The sequence below is a fragment of the Miscanthus floridulus genome, chromosome 5 (genome assembly GCF_019320115.1).
Source record: "Miscanthus floridulus cultivar M001 chromosome 5, ASM1932011v1, whole genome shotgun sequence".
Classification (NCBI taxonomy): domain Eukaryota; kingdom Viridiplantae; phylum Streptophyta; class Magnoliopsida; order Poales; family Poaceae; genus Miscanthus; species Miscanthus floridulus.
The window spans coordinates 52675113-52694961 of NC_089584.1; the positions used below are offsets into that span (position 1 = coordinate 52675113).

The 19849-nt window shown below is 42.5% G+C and overlaps 2 protein-coding genes across 3 annotated transcripts; both read left to right on the top strand.

Annotated features, from left to right (window-relative positions):
* The first annotated feature begins 6365 nt into the window (after positions 1–6365).
* Positions 6366–12303, top strand: LOC136454643 (phytyl ester synthase 1, chloroplastic-like). Its single transcript, XM_066455002.1, is given in 4 exon segments — positions 6366–6833; positions 11243–11356; positions 11599–11684; positions 11788–12303. Coding segments are annotated over 4 exon segments (969 nt in total). The 3' UTR covers positions 12089–12303.
* Positions 12304–13260: 957 nt separating this feature from the next.
* On the top strand, positions 13261–17025 carry LOC136452186 (phytyl ester synthase 1, chloroplastic-like). Of its 2 annotated transcripts, XM_066452826.1 has the most exons (13): positions 13261–13659; positions 13764–13815; positions 13927–13982; positions 14135–14293; positions 14393–14497; positions 14887–14990; positions 15123–15244; positions 15359–15467; positions 15591–15721; positions 15808–16177; positions 16262–16375; positions 16479–16561; positions 16644–17025. In XM_066452826.1, exons 1-13 carry the CDS (start codon positions 13347–13349, stop codon positions 16924–16926), a joined length of 2001 nt encoding a protein of 666 aa, XP_066308923.1. In that variant the 5' UTR covers positions 13261–13346; the 3' UTR covers positions 16927–17025. The 2 variants fall into 2 exon arrangements, with proteins under 2 accessions (XP_066308923.1, XP_066308924.1); XM_066452827.1 differs by having other exon boundaries at positions 13525–13815; positions 14118–14293.
* The last annotated feature ends 2824 nt before the right edge of the window (positions 17026–19849 follow it).

Below are 19849 nucleotides of genomic sequence, written 5' to 3' on the forward strand. Positions count from 1 at the left end.
CCGTGATCATGAAAAGGCCTGGTTATGATGAGATGACACCTTAAGAAGTTCTTTCAAAGCTCAAGCATCATGAGTGTCTAGATGAAGATGCAATCAATGCTCACAATAAAAATTCTAATGCAATGGGATACAATAAGAATGCAGCCCTAAAGGCAACTCAAGCTCATGAAGGCAAACCCTCTAGTCAGGAGAAGAAGAAGAAAGTGAAGGATGATTCCTCAAGTGAATAAGAAGAGTTCGATGAAGAAGTTGCACTCATCATTAGAAACTTTAGAAAGTTTATAAAGAAGAGCAAACGCAAGACTTACGGTGATGGGAAGAGAAGGAACAAGAAGATGTTTTGCTATGGTTGTGGCCAAACTGGACACTTCATAGCCGATTGTCCTAATGAGAAGAAGAAGCACAAGCACGACAAGGATGAAGACAAGAAGAACAAAGGCAAGAGGATGGTGAAGCTCATCTTGGTGAAGAGTGGGAGTCAAATGTTAGTGACTCAAGTGTTGATGAGAAGAAGAAGAAGAAGGGAGCCGCAAACATCGCCATCCACCACTCTTTGTCACTAACCATGATCTTCCCTGACTCGACTTCACCACCAAAACTCTTCCCCAACTTATCTTTATCACCAAGGCTCTTCTCCAACCTCATCGACAATGACTACTACACTCCAACTTGCCTCATGGCTAAGGGGGAGAAGGTACATGTTTCATTTGATCCCTCTATTGATGAGTATGATAGTTGTGATGAGAACATTGAAGAACTTGAAGCAAACATGATAAAGAAATTTGGTAAAAAGGCCTACACTAAAATAAAAATGCTAATGAAGAAATTAGAGAAGAGGGATAGATGCTTGGAGATGCAAGGAGACATAATCACTCAAGAGAGAGATAAGAACCTTGCACTTGAAGCATCTATCACCAAGGAAAAGATGAAGGTTGAAAAGTTAACCGTTGAATTGTCTTTAGCCAATGACTCAATTGGGAAATTGACTAAGGAACATTCCTCGGTTAATGATCTAGTGGCTAGCCTCAAGAGTGAGAAGAGTATAGCTCAAGAAAGCCTCACAAGCTTGGAAGAAAAATACCAAAATCTTGAGCTAAACTATAGTACTCTTTGGGCTAGCACTTCAACTTCTCCTAAGGCAACCAAAGACTCTAATGTCTCCACTAGTAATGGTTGTAAAAGATGTTATAAAGTTGATGTAAATGCATATGCAACTAACCTTGTTGAGCTAGAGAAGAAAGACAAGGAGATTCATAGGTTGAAGATGATCTTGAAGAATGGGTGCAAGTGTCAAGAGCAATCCAACAAGACTATATACAAGTCATCAAGGCACCCATTAGTCAAGGAAGGCATTGGCTACAATAGGTATGATGGGAAGGCCAATGGAAGGAACATGATCAATGGTGTGCCTTGTGTGAAGTTCAATAAGGGCGTTACTCTTGATGAGCTTATATGCAAGGCCAACAACAAGGTCTACATTCCCAAGATCCAACCTATAAGTGACAAGACAATCAAGACGAAGCAATCCGAGGCCCCCAAGCCACAAGCACCACTTCCACGGTGCTATGCTAGTGACTATATGTGTTGTTGGGGCAAGGATGGCAAGATTATAGTCAAGTATGATGGTGCCCAAAAGAGGAAGGAGATTATGAGGAGTGTTTGGGTGCCCAAGTTTTATGTGACGAACCCCTTAGGACCCAAATCTGTTTGGGTACCTAAAACAAAAGCTTGATTTGTCTTTGTAGGAATATTCCTCCGGTGGAACAAATTGGGTGGTGGATAGTGGTTGCACCAATCATATGACTAGAGAGAAAGACATATTCACATCATTCCAACATAGTCATGACCAAAGTGGGAACATTGTGTTTGGTGGCAATGGAAAAGGAGAAGTTCTTGGTTTGGGTAAAATTGCTATCTCAAATGATAATTCCATTTCCAATGTTTTACTTGTGAATTCGTTGAGATACAATTTATTGTCCGTTACGCAACTTTGTGACATGGGCTACAATTATCTCTTTACAGATAAGGGTGTGGAAGTCTATAGAAGGGAGGATTCCTCTATTTCATTTATGGGTCATTTAAAAGGGAAACTCTATCTAGTTGATTTCACATCAAATAGAGTAAATCTCGAGACTTGTTTAATGGCAAAATCTAGCATGGGTTGGTTATGGCATCACCGACTTGCCCATGTTGGGATGAGGAACTTGGCCAAACTTCAAAAGGCAAACACATCCTTGGACTAACAAATGTTTCTTTTGAGAAAGATAGAATTTGTAGTGCATGCCATGCGGGAAAGCAAGTTGGAGCTAAACATCCCATCAAGAATGTTGTGACAACCAAAAGGCCATTGGAATTGCTTCACATAGACATATTTGCACCCGTTGCTTATATAAGCCTTGATGGTAACAAATATGGTTTCGTAATTGTTGATGATTATTCTCGTTTTACTTGGGTATTCTTTTTGTGTGACAAGAGTGAAGTACATGGCATCTTCAAGAGGTTTGGAAAAATAGCCCAAAATGAGTTTGATGTCAAGATCAAGAGAGTTAGAAGTGATAATGGGACGGAGTTCAAGAACACCAACATTAAGGAGTTCCTTGATGAAGAAGGAATCAAGCATGAGTTTTTGGTTCCATACACTCCACAACAAAAGGGTGCTATGGACAGGAAGAACCAAACGCTCATTGAAGCTGCAAGAGCAATGTTGGATGAATACAAGACTCCAACCATCTACTAGGCGAAAGCGGTTAGCATGGCATGTCATGCTATCAACCGCTTATATCTTCACAAGAAAAGGGACAAGACCGCCTACGAACTTCTAACCGGTAAAAAGCCTAAGGTACACTACTTTAGAGTTTTTGGATCCAAGTATTTCATACTTAATAAGAAATCCAAAAGCTCAAAGTTTGCATCAAAGGTTGATGAAGGTTTCATGCTTGGTTATGGTACTAATGAACATGGATATCATGTTTTCAATAAAACCACCGGTTTGATTGAAATCATGGTAGACGTGACTTTTGATGAAACCAACGGCTCTCAAAAGGAGCAAGTCAATGTTGAGATTGTAGGTAATGAAGAAGCTCCACATAAGGCCATCAAGAAGCTTGCAATTGGTGAAGTAAAGCCCATCAAAGATGAAGATGATGACAATATTGTGCATGTTGATCTTGATCCAGCCACTCATCATGTTTCATCCAATGAACATGGTGAAGCTTCCACAACAAGAAATGATCAAGATAGGTGATCAAATGAAACACAAGGTCATCCTCATGAAGATGGTGTCAACAATAAGCAGGCTCAACCTCAACTCAACAATGAAGATAGAAGTGAAGACAATCCTCCAATCGATCATGACCATGATGATGAAGATGATGGCCCCATTCAAAGATCAACTCAAGTGCCACATCCTAGAGTGCATCAATCAATTCAACAGGATCACCCTGTTGATAATATATTGGGGAGCATCTGATGAGGGGTAACGACATGTTCTCATTTAGCAAGTTTTTGTGAACATTACTTGTTTGTTTCTCCTTTAGAACCTCATAGGGTGGAAGAGGCACTTGATGATTCAGATTGAATGATAGCCATGCAAGAGGAGTTGAACAACTTTACTCGGAATGAAGTTTGGTCCTTAGTGGAAAGGCCAAAGCAAAATGTGATTGGAACCAAGTGAGTCTTCCGCAACAAGCAAGATGAACATAGCGTGGTGACAAGGAACAAGGCAAGGTTGGTGGCTTAAGGATTCACTCAAATTGAAGGCTTGGATTTTTGGGAGACCTATGCACCGGTGGCTAGGCTAGAATCGATTCGTATTCTACTTGCCTATGCCGCTCATCATGATTTCAAGCTATATCAAATGGATGTGAAGAGTACATTTCTCAACGGCCCCCTATCTGAGTTGGAAAGAAGTTTGACATGGACAAGGCCAAGCCCATCAAGACACCTATGCCAACCAATGGACATCTTGACCTTGATCAAGGAGGAAAGGACGTCGATCAAAAGGTATATTGCTCTATGATTGGATCCCTCCTTTACCTTTGTGCATCTAGACCTGATATCATGCTTAGCGTGTGCATGTGTGCAAGATTTCAAGCTAATCCGAAAGAATGTCATTTGATGGCCGTTAAGAGAATTTTTTGTTATTTAGTACACACTCCTAATCTTGGCTTGTGGTATCCTAAAGGTTCCACCATTGAGTTACTTGGCTATTCCGATTCGGATTATGCCAGTTGCAAAGTAACCTAAAAAAGTACCATTGAGACTTGTCAATTCATTGGTAGGTCCTTGGTGTCTTGGAGCTCTAAGAAGCAAAATTCCATTGCTTTGTCCACTGCCAAAGTCGAGTATGTGGCGGCCGGTGCATGCTGTGCCCAACTACTTTGGATGAAGCAAACCCTCAAAGACTTTGGTTGTGAGCTAACCAAGATTCCCCTTTTGTGTGACAATGAGAGTGCTATTAAGTTGGCAAACAACCCCGTAAACCACTCTCAAACAAAGCACATAGACATCCAGCATCACTTTTTGAGAGACCACGAAGCCAAAGGAGATATCACAATTCATCATGTGAGCACTAAAAAGCAACTAGCCGATATCTTGACAAAGCCCCTAGATGAGTCAAGATTTTGTGCTTTGAGGAGTGAGCTGAATATCATTGATTCTCGTAATGTGGCTTGATGTCTTGCACATGCTTTGTTTCAACTAGCTAGGAGAAAAGAATTGTGAAAATATTGTGTGACACTTTTAAAATCTAATTTATAGTTTTCATATGTGACTTGCTTTGTGCAATCTTTGAAACCTAGTCACATGTGAAAATGATGTGTACCTCATATTTTTGCCCCATATGACATGGTGAGCTCGAGATAGGACCTTTCTAAAATTTCCTGCGTCGAAAGTCTCGGCTCAGGTCAGAAGCTCCAACAACCGGAAGTCCTGGCTCTAGGGCCAGAACTCCCGACTACCAGAAGTTCTGGCTCATGTCAGAACTTCCGACGTAGATCTACATAGACGGTTTCTTTTTGACCATGCTTGTTGACCTAGGGTTCACTTTTGTTACCCCCGCTCTACCCGCGTGCCACCACCCCATGCTTGCCCCTGCACCACCCGCGTGCCATCGCCACCATGCCCCCATGTCGCCTGTCGCTGCCGTCGTGCATGTGCCTAGGGAGCTCCAACTCCACTTAGGACTCCTGGTGCTGCTGCCTCCACTCGACGCTGCCGTCTTCTCTACCTCCTTGTGCTAGTCATCACACCTAGTGGTGGAGAGGCCGACCACTCATTGCAAGAGGTGCTTCCTATCATGGATTTCCTCGTTGGTGCTGCGAATTTGGTGTTTCTTCTATTCTTCCTCTCCTTCCCAAGGTACAACCTCCATGGCTAACCCTAACCTCCAATATACCTTGTGACTTGCTTCTTCTCTTTCCTCTCTCCTCCTCTACATTCGCTGTGTGAATGTTTGTGTGGATTTGGAGCCACATGTATGGATTGGCTACCAAAGTATGTCGGAAGTCCTAGCTATAGTCGGCACTCCTGACCACTAGAAGTTCCAACTCCTAGACCAGAACTTCCAACCCTTGGAAGTCTTGGCACTAGCTAGAACTTCTAACCTTTTGGTCGCTACTCCATCCATGTTTCTCCATCTCTAGGTTCTTGTTTGCCATTCTTTTACCTTGTTTCTTAGTCTTCTTTCACTTTTCTCCACAGCGATGGCATCCAGTGGTGATGCCTCTCCTCCCCATCGTAGCGAGAAGCGTTCCAAGCGAACCCAAGATCCTACCACATCCTCTTGGCCAACTGGATGCACCAAGGTGTCACTCTCTCATGATGCCGCTGGTGGTCGTGGGGCTCGTGCTTGTGCTTAAGCCCAAGCTCCACCCATTGGTGCCACTGCACAGGAGTTCGTTCCTGGTCTTGGTGATGTTCCCGCAGTTGATCCTACTGAAGAAGCCCTTGATCAAGAAGGCCAGACTATTGCTGATGATGTGTGCACCATGACACCTTCAGCTCTGGGTTACTTTGGGATCAGTCGCTTGATTCAGTTCGATGGTCCCACTCCTACTAAACAGGAACCACAGTGCACTCCCAATCTGGCTGGAGGTTATACCCCTCATCTACAGGTTGATTATCGTCGACATGTGGCCAAGATTCGTCACCATCATGCACAGCACCTATATGATGAGCCCAAGGATTTGAGGACCGAGTACTGATTCTATGAGCCATTTCACCTTGATTTCTATCATCACTTCATGTTTCTTCGCTTCATCAACAGGAAAGAGGTTCCGGTGATTCAGATGAAAGCTATTAACACCTTTGAGCTTAGCAAGTTGCCTAGACCGGATATGCAGTAGCTGCTCCATGACTTCAGGAGGATGGGGTTGCAGCCATTGATAGAGTTTCGCAAGCCATGGAACAATGAGATTATTTGTCAGTTTTACGCCTCCTATCACTTGGACACCCGGGTGGAGACTTATTTCATTCATTGGACCAGTGAAGGCAAGCACTACAATATTGATTTCATTACCTTCTCTCGCCTTCTTGGTTTGGACCGCAAGGATCGCACCTCCACTGCCATTACTAACATTTCCGCTCTTGCCATGGATGAGTATCAGTATATGTATTTGGATGGCCATCGTGTTGATGGGAAGACCGTTTGGTTGAAGCCCTACTACTATGTGCTAAACAACATCCTCCATCAGATCTTGTACCCCAAGATAGGTGACTCTACTAATCTCTATGAAGATTCACAGGTTGTCCTTGATTGCTTTGGAGATGAGTTCACCAAGTTCTCCATCAGCCGTTATATTTGGGATACGATCTTCATCGCTAGTGAGGATGTGGTGAAGCACTACCCCTATGCTCCATTCATCATGCATATAATTGAGCATGTGTCTGGCATTCACTTCCCTTTCGATGTCCCTCACAAAGTCCTCAAGTTGTCCAACAAGACGTCACTTTAGGCAAAGCAGAAATTAGCGGACCTCACTACGGGCAAAGGCAAAGGTGTCTTGGGCTCCTCCTCATGAGCTTCTCCACCATGTGCTTCGCGCTCTCGCCATGCTCATAGTGAGGAGCCTTAGTCCTCCTCATCCTCTAGTGGTAAGCCCCTCAGCAAGTTCTAGTTCTTCATGAAGTATATGTTTGGAGCTTGTTATGCTAGTGCTGAGCGTGAGCAAGAGATGCTAGTGAGGATGCATCATATTGAGCAGAAGCTTGACATTCCCTCCGCTCCGTCTCAGGCCTTGGAGCCACTTTGTGATCCTTTCTAGCTTTATGATGAGGCTTGCAAGGAATACTATGGAGAGTCGTCCGATCAGCCCCGTCCCCATGGCAAGTCGCAAATGGATGTCGATGAAGAGGAGTACCTAGAGGAAGATGCTGATGACGACGACGACGACGATGATGGTAGTGGTGACCAAGACGATGATGAGGACTATGATGAAGAGTAGTCATTTCTTTCATGTGGCCTACCCCTTTTGGCACTTGTTGACAAAGGGGGAGTGTTAGGCTTTGATCTTATTGTAATAAGTTAGTTGGTCGCTTAGAGTTGGTTGCTTAGAACTTGTGAGACTTTAAAACTTTTAGCTTGTATGAACTATGTCGTGTGGTGGCACTATGTGATGGACAACTATATTTGTGTGATAGATGATTATAGGACAAGAAATGTTTATCTACATATCTATTTGTCTCTACATGTGAATGGTGGATGTTATTTTGGATGGCCATGTGTTGTTTCAAGTTGTTACTTTGAGATCTTGGCCATCATATTTTCTTTTACTTGTTGTATAACATGTCATATTGCACCTCCCTTTTTCATGGATATTCACTTGTTCACCTACACTTGTTGCACCCCACGGATTGCAAAATTTAGGGGGTGTTTCTATCTTAATATATGCAAGTGATGTGTTGATGATCATCATTGAAATTCAAATTCAATGCATATATTAAGGGGGAGCTCCCTATAAATTTTGGGGTTCAAAAGTTTAAATTCTTATATTTTTATAAAAGCCTAAGTTGGTTGTCATCAATTACCAAAAAGGGGAGATTGAAAGTGCATTTGCCCCCTATGTAGGTTTTGGTGTATTGATGACATCCAAATTAGGGACTAATGAGATCTTAATGAGATATACTGCAGCTTTAGTCCCTTGAAACTTGCAAAGAGTTGATTTAAGATGAAATGGTATCCCTCAATTCTTTAAGTGCAAAAGGCGAACGAACCCAAAGCATGCTTCAAGCATTTTTAATTTTGTTTTGGGTTTAGGTATGTCGTACTATAAAGAGGGATGCAAGTTTAGGTGGTCTGAGGAAGATAGAGTGCTCAAGCATAAAAATAAAATCAAAAGAGAGACACAAAATCACCTCACAAACACTTAGATATAGTTCTTGGACTTTTGGTAGTCGGAAGGCCGTCAGAAATTCCGGCATTTGGTGTCGAAAGTTCTGGCACTTGAGGACTTAGCCATCAGCCCACCTATGCTGCTCACCTTCGTCGAAAGTCTCGGCTCTCGTCGAAAGTCCCGGCGCTTTGGGACTTAGCCCCCTAGCTCGGCTCTGGGTCGAGAGTTCCGACATGAGTCGAAAGTCCCGAGTGCCAGAAGTTCCGGTGTTCCACCAAAAGTTCCGGCTCCATCTATGTTGACCACCTTTGACTGCGCCTTGAACAATGTTTTACAAAGGGGCAGAAGTTCCGGTGATTTGTGTCGGAACTTCTGACCTAGATCTGAACGGTTGGATTTCACTATGAGTATAAATAGCTCTTTCCTCTCTTCTAACCCAGCACCACTCATTCATTGCTCACCAACCTTCATCCAAAATAGCTCCCAAGCATTCAAGGCACCACTCTCCTCTCCCCTTGGCTCCAATCTCTGATCCCCCTAGGGTTTTGAGTGAAAGGAGAGTGGATTGTGTGAGACAATCACTTTGGCAAGCTTGAGCACTTCATTTCTTCGTCAAACCAGTTGGATTTGCATCTATTACTCTTGGGTTCTTAGAACCCTAGCCGGCTAGGCATCGCCCAAGAGCTTCTATCTTGTGGAAGAGCCTTGGGAAGTATGTATTACTCTTGATTTCTTAGTGAAAAGCTCAAGTAACCTTTGTGGTTGCTTTGAGAGAGGCAAGGAGGTGGAAGAGACTTCGACCTTGGTGGTCACCTCAACGAGGATGTAGGAACTCTTTTGTGGGGTTGACGAACCTCGAGATAAATCCTTATGTCCCATGTGCTTGTTGTTGTTGTGATTTGTTCTATCATATTTGTTTCTTGTTGGTTTGTCTTCCTCTCCAACTCTCTTCTTAGGGTTTGGACTCGATCTATGGAGTGGTGACCTTTCGGCATCAAAGGAGCAACCCCAACACTTCACCTTACCACTAGGGAGTGGGGTTGTAAGATATCTTTCACTCAAAGTTCATTTTAGCACTTTAGTGAATTTTCACGTAGGTGCCCGAAGTCCTGGCTATTTACATTGGAAGTTCCGGCTGCCGGAAGTTCCAGCCCAAACAGTCAGAACTTCTAACTGTCACTGATATTTGACTTTGAGTTTACGCAGAAATTTTTAGATATGCCTATTCACCCCCCTCTAGGCATTGTTTAGATCCTTTCAACGGCCCCCTAAAATCAATCCCCCACACATCAAAGAGTTCCACTTGGAGATTATTCATGAGAGGCATTACTCTCGCGAGTTGATGTTCCCCTGTTTTTGACATCGGTGGCATCTCCTGACAAACTCCCTTGTATCTTCATACATCGTTGGCCAGAAAAAAACAACTTTGCCAGATCTTGGCACTTGTCCGAAATGCTCCATAATGTCCTCCATATGGTGAGGCACGTCATCTCTCCATAATCTTAGTATCCTCATACATAGGGACACATCTTCTCAACAATCCATCAGCAAACTCGGAATAGATATGGCTCATCCCACAGGTGAAAACGACTCTCATGGATCAACTTTCTTTTGTTCTCACTAGGTGGGGACATAGCCTGCCACTATACAATTCACGATGTTTGCATACCATGGTTCGGAGTCTGTTATCTTGAGTAGGATGTCATCCCTTAGGTAGTCATTGATGGATAACTCATGTGTTTCCTTGAACTGAAGTCTAGACAAGTGGTCGGCTATCGAGTTTTATACTCCCTTTTTTATCTCGAATTTCTATGTCAAACTTTTGGAGTAGAAGGATCCATCGAATTAGCCAAGGCTTAGCATCTTTCTTAGTGAGGAGGTACTTAAGAGCAGCATGATCTATATAAATTATCACCTTTTCCCCCACTAAGTAAGATCTAAACTTGTCTGTAGCAAAGACAATAGCCAATAACTCTTTTACAGTAGTAGCATAGTTGAGCTGAGGTCCGGCCAAGGTTTTGCTAGCATAAGATATGGTATAATGCTTCTTATCCTTAGTTTGGCCTAGAATGGCTCCAACCACAAAGTCTCAAGCATCACACATGATCTCAAAAGGAAGCTTCCAATCAGGTGGTTGAATAATTGGAGCTGAGATGACTGCCTTTTTAAGGATTTGAAAGTCTTCATGGCACTCATCATTAAAAATAAAAGGTGCATCCTTAGCTAGGAGACTAATCAGGGGTCTAGCAATTTGAGAAAAGTCTTTAATAAAGCGCCTGTAAGACCCCGCATGTCCCAGAAAGCTGTGAATTCCTTTCACACTCGTGGGAGGTGGAAGATGTTCAATAACTTCAATCTTTGCTCTATCCACCTCTATCCCACATTCGGACACCTTGTGTCCTAGAACAATTCCTTATCAAACCATAAAATGACATTTCTCCCAGTTTAGGACTAAGTGCTTTTCTTCACACCGTTCTAAGACTTTGTCTAAATTCTCCAAACAATTAGCAAAGATTTTGCCATAGATAGTAAAGTCATCCATGAACACCTCCATGATTTTCTCGATCATGTCGGAGAAAATAGACATCATGCACCGTTGGAAAGAAGCTAGAGCATTGCACAACCCGAACGACATTCGTCGGTGTGCATAAGTTCCTTATGGGCATGTGAAAGTAATCTTACTTTGGTCATTTGGGTGGATTGGGATTTGATGATACCCGGAATACCCATCAAGGAAACAAAACAAGGAATGATTCGCGAGACGTTCTAACATCTCGTCGATGAATGGCAATGGGAAGTGGTCCTTCTTAGCTAGTTCGTCACACTAAGGAGAAGAATAAATGCTACTTGAACCTCAAAGTTTTTACCACCTTTTGCTTCTTCATACTGTAACTATCTACTGAATTTTGCAGGGTGAAGAATACAAGTTGTTTTGGCCAGACCAACCAGAATTTGTAAGAATGGCTGCGCTCTTTGGTGTTACTATCATACCCTTTGGGTGTGTAGGAGAAGACGACGTTCTAGAGGTAGATATTTGTTAACCCATTTGTTGAAGTATAAGTGAATTCTTTGTCACCATTAGCTAGAAACGAAAGCATGGCTTTCCTAGTAATTTTGCAGGACCTTGTTTTGCTTCAGTATTCAATTGTGTTAAAGAAAATGCATGACGGCTACAGGCTTTATGTCACGTTAGAACACGTGTAACTAATAAGTTTCTGTGCCGCATGGTGATTGAACTAGTCACTTGCTCTATACACTAGTTCTACAGTTGGTTCTGGATTACAACGATCAGAAGAACATTCCCGGACTTCGGGAGTGGATAGAGTCAATCAACAAAGAAGCCGAGAGAGTGAGGTAACATTTCAAGATATTTTCTCCTCAACAAAGACAGATAAATGATAGTAGATCTTAAACTCTTGTTCATTCATGGCATATTGGTATGCATTATTCATTTCAGGGACAGTGTAAAAGGGGAGGATGGAAATCAAGACATGTACTTGCCAGCTCTTCTCCCAAAAGTACCTGGTCGATTCTACTACCTATTCGGGCAACCGATTGAAATGAAAGGGATGAACAACCTTGTCAGAGATAGAAAGAGGGCAAACGAGGTGCATTTACGTATCAAATCAGAAGTGGAGGAGATAATGTCATATCTCAAGAGGAAGAGGGAGGAAGACCCTTACAGGAGTATAGGGTAGCGTGCGCTGTACTAGGCAACATGGGGCGCCTCTGCTCAAGTCCCAACTTTTGAGCCATGAAGATTTGGTGCAGAAATGTTAGTGTGATTGGATATTTAGAAGTTCACACAAACGACGACAGGAGAAAAGCGACTACCTTTTTTTTGTGAGTAGGGAAGGGCATCTGCGAGCAGACTGCAATTCTTTGACAAGATGTAATGCATTCTGATTTCTGAAGAAATCTCCCTCATGCTGTACAGAAATAGATACATATAGTATACAGAAAAACATTGTATATTTTTAGGAGAATATAAAATGATAGTTTTAAATAAAAAGCACACTAAGCACAATAACTTACAATAGATAAAAAGAATTGTAGCAACTAATAAGAAAAGAAATGACAGACAAAATTTGGATTCATGATGTCACAGGATGCGGGCCCTGTTTGAAAAGCGATTCTCTTAGAAGCTACACAAATAAAGCAAAAGAGTGGTTAAAATAAGCTAGTCGGATCCAATTTTTGTGTTTTACTACAATGAGTGCTGTGGGGAGAAATATGGCAAACAAAACCTATGAAAATATGTTGTTTGGCTTTTAATCTACCATAACTTAGGATAAAGTTTCAACTAAATGTGCATGAAAGTGACATGCAAAGGGACAAAAACTATGGATATTGATCATCGTAGCGTAGCTAGATAGAGAATACAAAGTATCTAATATAAATATTGCGTTAGAATTTAGAAATGAACAAAGATATATATCGCAAACATAAATAAATTTGATTGGCTATATGTACTATTGATATGTGTAAATACTGGATGGCATTGAGTCAAACAAAAAACATACAAGATAGATATGAAGGAACTGAGAAGGATCGGGAGGTGACGGGGTTCAGAACTTTTCGCTATTCATTCATGCCGCTTCTTCTTGTTCTCATCCCTACATCCAGAATTCCTCTAAAATCCACCAATTGATCTTTCAGATGTACTAAACACGAACTTCTCATACCATGTCTATTAGGATTATAACCCATGCCGGAGCATGTGTGTTTTTTTTTTTTTGAGGGAAATGCCGGAGCATGTGTTGATGAACTAGAGTTAGCGAGACGGTAGTCCGACCACATCACGTGGTTGATTTCCACATGACCAGGTCACACAAATTTCAAGTATGTGTAAGTCTACAACACTCTAAACTCACACCATTTGTGCCTCACTCCGTTTCAGCTATTTCCGTTGCACACGCACCTTGACACTTCCCTAACGCATGACTCCATTCTTCCCCGGGCCTCCCCAAAAACAATATGCCAAGAACTCCCGAAAAAGCTTTCTAGCTCACACCAATGGCGACTCTGTCTCCTCGTCTACACACCAAGGCCGCTGCCCCTCTCTGTCGACCACGGCAACGTTGGCATGGTTCCCTTGAGAGGACCACCAGCAGCTACCCGGTGAAGAAGCATGCTGGGAGATTGCAGGCGAGCTACAGGGGCCTTGAGGCACTGTATGACGATGGGTACCAGACGGTGAAGAACCTAGATTACTACTACGAATCACTTTGCGAGCTGGTGGAGCATGACAGTGGGCCGGTGCGCTGGTTTTGCCCCGTCGACGCCGGCTCACCGATCGAGGATGCTCCTCTGATGCTATATTTGCCCGGTAAATTAAATATGCCTTCAATTAATGTTGTGCTGTCAATGGTTTAGAATGAATCTATGTATAGTGCGTAATGCATCAAACGTGTTGGCGTGAGAGCCTTTCAGGCGTAGATGGAATGGGGATGGGACTCTTCATGCATCACAAGGCACTTGGAAGGTCGTCATCAGAAATAGAGAGAACTTTAGTTTGTTTCAATTGCGAATAATTTCACTTGGTTATGATTTTGACCACTGAATAATGTTGGATCCGTACTGTCCCCATGTTCAGGATTTTTGAACTAAGATGCATGCACGTTCCTCTTCATGATCGCACGCCATTTGAAGGTACACATATGTTTGTGAATTAATTTGATTAAGGATTGTGGATCTACTAAGCCTGTTTTGTTCCATCAGCATAATATAGAGGATTCAGATGAAGTAACTTGCCAATTTCGGAGTTCTCAAGAATGTATGTTTTAGCTGCTTTTATTTTTCAGACCTTGTTATAATGGTAGAAGATGTTGTAAGAAAAGAGCACGCCACTTCTCCCAATAAGCCGATCTATCTATTGGGGAATTCTTTTGGCGGATGTTTGGCACTTGCAGTAGCTGCTCGTAATCCACATATTAATTTGATATTGGTACTAGTGAATCCAGGTATATTCTGAAATAAATGTTTTCAACTGTATGAATTTTCTTAATTTATAATTGAAATATTTTTACCTACAAGTTTCCCTTCCTTTGTCACTGCAAAAGCAACATCATATGAGAAGTCAGGCATACAACAGCTTCTATCGTTTTTCAGCCTGTTCTCAGATCAAGCATGTATGGCTGTTACAGCTCTATTGAACTACAACATCGGTAAGAACCTAGACCTTGCTGTACAAAATTTGTAGAAGAGTAGAAATAAGTTAAAAGAACAAATTACGCAATGGTACTAGGTCTAGTTGACAGCAAGTTAGTTGTAAATTGTAATTAGGGGACTTGCCTGTGATTTATTGTATTTTCTACAAATCTATCATATTAGATATAGTTCGGATTTCAAAATTCAGCTTTTGTAATAAATTACTGTCATAGGTGAGCTGAACTAATCTTGATTGTGAATTGTGATTAATAGTACACGAACATACAATTGTTTTGGTGTCATATTCTTTATATGATTGTCTTATAAGTTGGTACATTTACATGTCATAGTTATTTTTTTAACATTTTGTATTTGGTTCCTCTGTTGTTCCTCACCATGAAACCAGACAATGAAGTGGACATGGCAGTGGGTAGCATGTTAAATGGAAAGCATCCATTAGCAGCACTGAACAGATTGACAAATAACATGACATCATTCCTGAAGCATTCGGTACATACCATTTCTTCACATCTTAATGGAGTCCATTTCATTCAGTAGAAATAATTCTAGAGATGAACCGAAATGTCTTGCACTTGACATGTAAAAACAAGGTGCGATAAAAATATTATGCTTCCATTGTAGAACATACTGGACAAAATACCAGAGGACACACTTAAATGGAAAATGAAGCAGATCAAACGGGCTGCTTCTTACGCCAATTATCGTCTACAATCGGTTCAAGCTGAAGTGCTACTGCTAGTCAGGTTTATTTTATGCATCAAACTAGTATTGTTTATCTTCTTTCAATTTCACCAAAGTTTTTCACTTGAGGGTGCATTATTGGACAATAATTGTTAGTTTGGTATGCTTTCTATCAGCTGTGCTGACAGGTTACTTCCAAGCAAAGACGAAGGTGACAGGCTGCAGAAGTTGTTACCAAAGTGTAAAATTTACTTCTTTGAGAAGCACGGGCACAGCTTACTATTGGTGAGATTTACATTTATACCAGACAATAAACAAGATCGCAACAATTTTCTTCCAAAAAAGTAAGAGAAACTGGTCTTCAATTAATGGAGTCGGCTGATACAATTCATATAAAACACATTTCAGGAGTACGGTGTTCATGTTGCATCTATCATCAAGTGCACTGATCTCTACCGCCATTCGAGGAGGTACCACCGGGTTTTCGACTACATCCCTCCATCTGCAACTGACCTAAAGGAAGTAGACAAAGCTACGTGGTAAGCAGAGACATTGGAAATGTAATTGGAGATTCCAAATGAATGCCTGCCCTGCCACGATAAGTGTCTGATGACAAAAACTACAGTGATCTCAGATTTAGGACCTGCCCAGCGATGTACTCCACTTTGGAGGACGGCACAGTGGTGAGGGGCCTCGCTGGAGTACCCCAGGACGGCCCAGTGCTGCTGGTCGGCAACCACATGCTTCTGGGCATCGAGCTCATCTCGCTTGCGGCGGAGTTCCTGCGGCTGAAGCGGGTCGTCGTGCGCGGCATCGCGCACCCGCTCCTGTTCCCCAACAAGAAGAGGGCGTGGTCTGAGGGCCACGACTTCTTCGACTTCCTCAACCTGTGGGGCGGCGTGCCCATGATGTACAAGTCTATCTACGACCTGCTGGGCGCCGGCGAGTTCGTGCTCCTCTACCCCGGTGGCCACAGGGAGGCGCTCCATTGCAAGGTTCATATATACAGTTGGGTCTGTAACTGCAACTATCCAAGCTTAATCTTGTGAGTATATGACGCCCATGAGATTGATTTGCAGGGCGAAGAGCACAGGTTGTTCTGGCCAACCCAGACCGAATTTGTCAGGCTGGCAGCACAGTTCAATGCAACAATTGTGCCTTTTGGAGTCGTCGGGGAGGATGATCTGCTAGAGGTAAGATAAGAACTGGGATTTTTTTAAAAAAAAAGAATAATCACAGGTTCCGTAGCTAATAGATAGACCTGCATTTGCATTCTGTAACTAAAATGTTCTGCAGCTGCTCTGTACTTTCGAAGATATCAGGAATGCACCCTTTGGCAAGGAAATGATCCAAGCATATAGCAATCATCTGAAGCTAAGGTACACACACAGCCTTGAGTTGTGAGGACCTGAAAAGTGACAACTCAGTCCTGAATCTTTTCTGAAAATGCTGCTCTTGCAGGGACGTGGACCATGAGGTGTTCTTCCCAGGTCTGTATCTGAAAATGCCGGGCCGGTTTTACTACCAATTCGGGAAGCCGATTCCGACGAGGGGGAGGCAGGACGTCCTGACTGATAAGCAGGCCGCGCATGATCTCTACATGCATGTTAAGTCGGAGGTGGAGCGAATCATCTCCTACTTGCTGGAGAAGAGGGTGGAAGACAAGTACAGGAGCCTCATCCCAAGAATGTTGTACCAAGCTGCTCGGGGACCCACCTGTCAAGTCCCGGCGTTTGATCCCTGAATGTGTGGTTACGTCAATTCTTTTACATTTCTTATTACTGCGACACGTTTATTTTGAATGTGTTTTAATTACCAATGACTGAAGACGTGATATGCTCCACCTCATGCACATCGACGTGCAAGATTTTTTTTAAGAAAGGAAGCTCTTATTATTTTTCAAACAATTTGCATACAGAATCTTGAAAAGCGCTTCTGGCATCTGCCTAAACAAAATACACAACCAACAAAAAAAAAGGAAGATCAATACAGTGGCTATTAAACCATAAACTAAATCCGCTGAATATTTCATTTCGGAGAGCTTTGGTGAGGGATAAACTCGATGAATATGAGAAGATTTAGTAGCCAAGATCACTCATCAATTAGGAGCTTATATAGCAATGTCAATTTACTGTCCATTCTATGTATATTCGCATAATAAATCAGAATACACCCTTCTCTAATAAATTGATTTGGAAGTTAAAATTCCTATAAAAATCAAGATTTTCCTTTGGTATCTCTAGTGGGGGTAATTTTAACAAAGGGCAACCTAATTAAGAGGAATTAGAAAGGTAGTGAAGTGTTGTTTATGTAATTGTAACAAAATCATTAAACATCTTTTCTTTGGTCATCATCATGCCAAGACAACCTGGAGGGCCGTCTATATAGCTATTGGGTTAACCCATCCTAGATTTATATCCCACATGTTTGGGAGTTAGCTATCTGAAGGACCGGATGGGTGGGGGGGTTGTGAATGGGAGCCGATTTAAATTCTTTGCCGAGAAGAACTTGGCCTATGTCCCGATTATAACCCAACACACCTATCTTTTAATTGCCAAGGTCACACACACTAACTGGTGATATGTCAACCCTAGGAACAATTAGGAATTTCTCAAGGTAGTGCAGAAGCAAGACGGCAAATCACTAATTAACCGGCTAACAAAAAACTCTGATTAGCATGTGAGAATAAACTAAGCTCCAAAACCATAAATTGCTAGCTATTGAAATGTAACACCCTAAAATTTCCTCTTTTCGAAAAAGATATAAATTGATTTAATTTTGTATTTTGTGCTCATGAAATATAGAAAAAAGAATATTTTTCATTATATTAAAATTCATCATAAGGAGTAGCAACATGGTTGTGCATACATGCTGGTGCATTTGATTTATTGCTTGAGTGGTTTGAATCAAGATTCAAAATGGTTTGAATTGCTTTTGGAAATAAATTAAAAATGGCTTTGAAGTAAAGGAAAAGAAAGAAAAAGAGAATTGGAAAATAAAAGAGTTAAAAAAATTGTAAAATTTATTGTTGGGAAGCTTACCAAAATTTCTCATTTTTATTTGAATTGAAAAGTATATTTGAAACTATATTTGAATTTGATTTGGATCATATTTGAATTTGGATTGAAAAAGGAAATAGTAAAATGGAAAAATCTCCCTCTCTTCTGGCCCAGCCGGCCCAGCAAGCCGCTCGCCCAGATCCTCCTCTTCCCCGCGCGCCATTTCCCTCTCTCCTGCAGGCGGCCCAACCCCACTCTCTGCTGAGCCGGCCCAGCATGCAGCCGCGTCACCGTACCGCACCTCCTCCCCGCGTGTGTCGCCAACAAATGGGGCCCACGTGTCAGCGCCATCATCTCCTTCCTCACGTCGTCTTCCTCTCGTGTCCACGTCGGACTCTGCACCGCCGCCGCGTAGGAGTCCGACGCCGCCCCGCCTCGTCCGCCTTGCCGTGCGTGCCAAGATGCTCCCTAGGCCATAAATAGCAGCAGCCCACGTCGTGCTGCCTCCCTACCGAGCTCTAGAGCAAGCTGCATCCGCCGAGTCGCCGCGCCGCTACAACCCTGGCCGCCGCCACCACCGTGCTCGCCTCGCAGTTCCGCCGTCGTCCGGGACCGCTTGCCATGCTTCGTTAGGAGGTAAGCAAGCAGATGGTACCACGCTAGCTCTCTCTCTCTCACCTTCTGTTACCGATGTGGCTCCAGTTCACACGGAGCCTTAGTTCCATTGCTGCATCGGAGGAGATATGATCACATTGTTATAGAATGTGCGACTGAGGGACAACTTATTGAGAGGATTGATGCATCAGAGCTTTCAAAAAAGCCAGTGACCAAGACATCCAAAATGGCGATTAGTTGGTTAGGTTCTTGTCATGATCGAGTTTGAACCTCCTAGGCCAAGTTGAAAAAAAAATGTATTTCGGATTTTAACAAGGGTTTAGCCTAAGGGCTGAGGATTTGTCAAACCTAATCTTGGATCATTACATCAAGTGTTAATATACTTTACTTAAAAAGTTAAACAAATGTTTTTTTTCAAAAAGCTATCCAAATATTAAGCAAAAAAATCTGCCTCACTGGAACTCTCTGGTGGCCCTGAGAGGCAGGCGCCACAGAATAACCCTATTGCGTGTTGGATAAGTCCCGTGCTCCGGCTGCTGAGCATCGGAGGTTTGGGTGGCCTGGTGTGCCCTGTTCTCCGTCTGGCAGCAGTTGGGAGAAAACTGCAAAGGTCTGGTGCATGTGTCAACCTTTGACTCCCATTGGTTTGCATTCCCGGACACTAGATCTTTACTTCTTTATCTTGTGCTAGTGTCGTTGCTCTTATGCTAGTTATTTAGGTTGATTGACCTTACCAAATAGACTTGTTAGATGAGCTCTCACTAGTGCGGCACACTAGTTACTATCTTATTTAGTATCTTTTTAGGGTATGTAGTTAGAGGGGTGTAGTCGTGGCTAGACTGTTAGTTTATTTCTGTTGTATTTGCTTTGTCTAGCCTCCGCAACTAAGTTTTAGAAAAAAAAACGACTATTCACCCCCTCTAGTCGGGCATCTTGACACTACAACAAAGATAGGATTGATTATGAGGTGGTTACATAACACTTGTTTTGTTGTTAAAGTCAGTTAGGCTTCTATGTAGTCCTGGTCATCACGTCGACTAATTCTAATAGACA

What these genes read in the sequence shown, in the direction of transcription:
- LOC136452186 (XM_066452826.1), top strand. Translation starts at nt 13,347, where the DNA reads ATGGCGACTCTGTCTCCTCGTCTACACACCAAGGCCGCTGCCCCTCTC. An exon ending in CATCACAAGGCACTTGGAAG is followed by an intron (nt 13,816 to 13,926) that starts GTCGTCATCAGA and finishes CCCCATGTTCAG; the next exon opens with GATTTTTGAACTAAGATGCA. An exon ending in ACGGGCACAGCTTACTATTG is followed by an intron (nt 15,468 to 15,590) that starts GTGAGATTTACA and finishes AACACATTTCAG; the next exon opens with GAGTACGGTGTTCATGTTGC.